At 39.4% G+C, this 2203-nt stretch overlaps 1 protein-coding gene across 1 annotated transcript; it reads left to right on the top strand.

Moving 5' to 3' along the window:
• The first annotated feature begins 1714 nt into the window (after positions 1-1714).
• On the top strand, positions 1715-2195 carry LOC102810810 (28S ribosomal protein S36, mitochondrial-like). The gene has a single exon (XM_006839175.1). The coding sequence runs from the start codon at positions 1719-1721 to the stop codon at positions 2025-2027; it is 309 nt and encodes a 102-aa protein (XP_006839238.1). The 5' UTR covers positions 1715-1718; the 3' UTR covers positions 2028-2195.
• The last annotated feature ends 8 nt before the right edge of the window (positions 2196-2203 follow it).

Here is a 2203-nt window from a genome sequence, read left to right as displayed (position 1 = left end):
AGCGACCCTGTACAGGGTTTCCGAGGCTGTAAATCTTTACGGGAGCAGAAAGCCTCATCTTTCTCCCATGGAACAGCTGGTAGTTTCGAACTGCTGATCTTGAGGTTCACAGCCCGATTCGTAACCACTATGCTACCAGAGCTCCTTCAGAAACCCAATATAGAATAGGTATAAGTCGGAACTGACTCAACAGCACTTAACAACGTGAGTTGGAACTGACGTGGTGGCACACACCCACCACTACCTCAATAGCTTTTGTTGCATTTTTACTGCTACCACAAGTTCAGTGTTTTACTGCTAACCACAACTTCATAGGTTTGAACCCACCAACAGCTCTATGGGAAAACTGTGGCACTCTGCTTTCATAAAGCTATACAGCCTTGAACACCCTCTGTGGTAGTTCTTCTCTGTCCTTGAGTCATAATTGACTTGCCAGCAATGGGTTTTGGGTTTAGTTTGTATGTCCAGAAGGAGCACTGCTGGCATCACTGAGATACTAACTGAAAAGTTAATGGTTCAAACCCACCCAGGGGCTCCATGAGTCCTGACAATCTGCTCCCATAAAGATTACAGCTTAGGAAATTCTATGGGCCAGTTCCACTCTGTCCTTGTATGGACGTAGTAGGGTCACATGGTGAGTCAGAATGGACTTGATGGCAGAATCCTCCTGATTCCCCCACCTCCTTATTATCTGTAGCATGTTCCCTTCCTACTCAGCACACCTGCGTTGTGAGGACAACTTTGGACTATATTTAGTTTTTCCTTTCCATGCTGGCTGCAAAACCAAGTCTCCAGTGAAGATTTAACTTCCTGTCATGGATTGAATTGTCTCCCCGCCCACCCCTCCCCCACATGATTCTTAGTGATTTCATAGTTATGTGATGATCCACCATGGGATCTGATGTGATCAACCAATAAGAGGATTAAGAGTTTTGGTGTGGAAACTCAACAAAGACAGAGTAACTAAACGACCCACTGAATCAACTGGACCTCATAGGTGAATACAGAGCACTCAACCCAACAACAGCATGATACACATTCTTTCCATTGAACGTGGAACATTCTCCAGGATACACCATATGTTAGGCCACAAAGCAAGTCTCAATACATTTAAAAATATAAAAATATTACAACCCGTTTTCTTAGATCACAATGCTATACAATTAGATACCAACAATAGGAAGATCAAGGAAACAAAATTAAATACATGGAAACTGAATAACTTCCTGCTTAAAAGCTACTGGGTAATAGAACAAACAACAAAAAAGTGAAAGAAAAAAAATGTTTTGAAACAAATGAGAATGAAAACACAATATACCAAAACTTTTGGTACAAAGCAATAGCAGTGCTTGGAGGGCAATTTATTAGCAACGTTTGCACACATCCAAAAAGAAGAAAGAACCAAAATCAACACATTAAAACAACAATTACAACAATTACAACAAGACCAGCAAAATAAGCCTACAGTCACCAGAAGTAACTAAATAATAAAGATTAGAGCAGAATAAATGAATCAGAAAGCAGAAAAACAATAGAAAGAATCAACTAGACAATAAGCTGGTTCTTTGAAAGGATCAACAAAAATGACAAACCATTGGCAAATATAACAAAAGGAAAAAGGGAGAAGACACAAATAACATGTGTAAGAGAAGATATGGGTGACCTCACGACAGAATCAAAGGAAATAAAAAGGACAATAAAAGAATACTATGAAGGTCATGATGGGCAGCAAAATGGCGTCCGCCAGAAGGGTCGTTCAGGTAGTCAAGCCACATGCTCCATTAATAAGGTTCCCTGATAGAACTGACAACCCAAAACCCAATGTACAAGAAGCTTTGCGATCAGCAGGAATTCCATCACACGCTTCTGCAATGTCTCAACATTCAATGGGAAGTAAACCACCAGATTTGCTGATGCAGGGTCCACCAGACACTGCAGAAATAATAAAAACATTACCTCAGAAATATAGAAGGAAACTTGTGTCTCAAGAAGAAATCGAATTTATCCAACGTGGAGGTCCAGAATAATCACTGACAATATGGCTGCTGTTTGTCATCAGACAAAAGAATTATCTTTACAATAAAGGACTTCCAAAATAACATATGAGAACTTGTACATTAAACAACTTTAATGAAGTATTCTGTAAAAAAAATTAAAGAGAGAATTTAGATGGACATTTATATATTCTCATTTATGTATCTGG

Source organism: Chrysochloris asiatica, unplaced genomic scaffold (assembly GCF_000296735.1).
Source record: "Chrysochloris asiatica unplaced genomic scaffold, ChrAsi1.0 scaffold00023, whole genome shotgun sequence".
Classification (NCBI taxonomy): Eukaryota; Metazoa; Chordata; class Mammalia; order Afrosoricida; family Chrysochloridae; genus Chrysochloris; species Chrysochloris asiatica.
The sequence above is the reverse complement of the archived record's forward strand: the minus strand, read 5'-3'. Positions and strand labels throughout refer to the sequence as shown.

Excerpts from the sequence above, each read along its gene's own strand:
- LOC102810810 (XM_006839175.1), top strand. The coding sequence starts at position 1,719 with ATGATGGGCAGCAAAATGGCGTCCGCCAGAAGGGTCGTTCAGGTAGTC.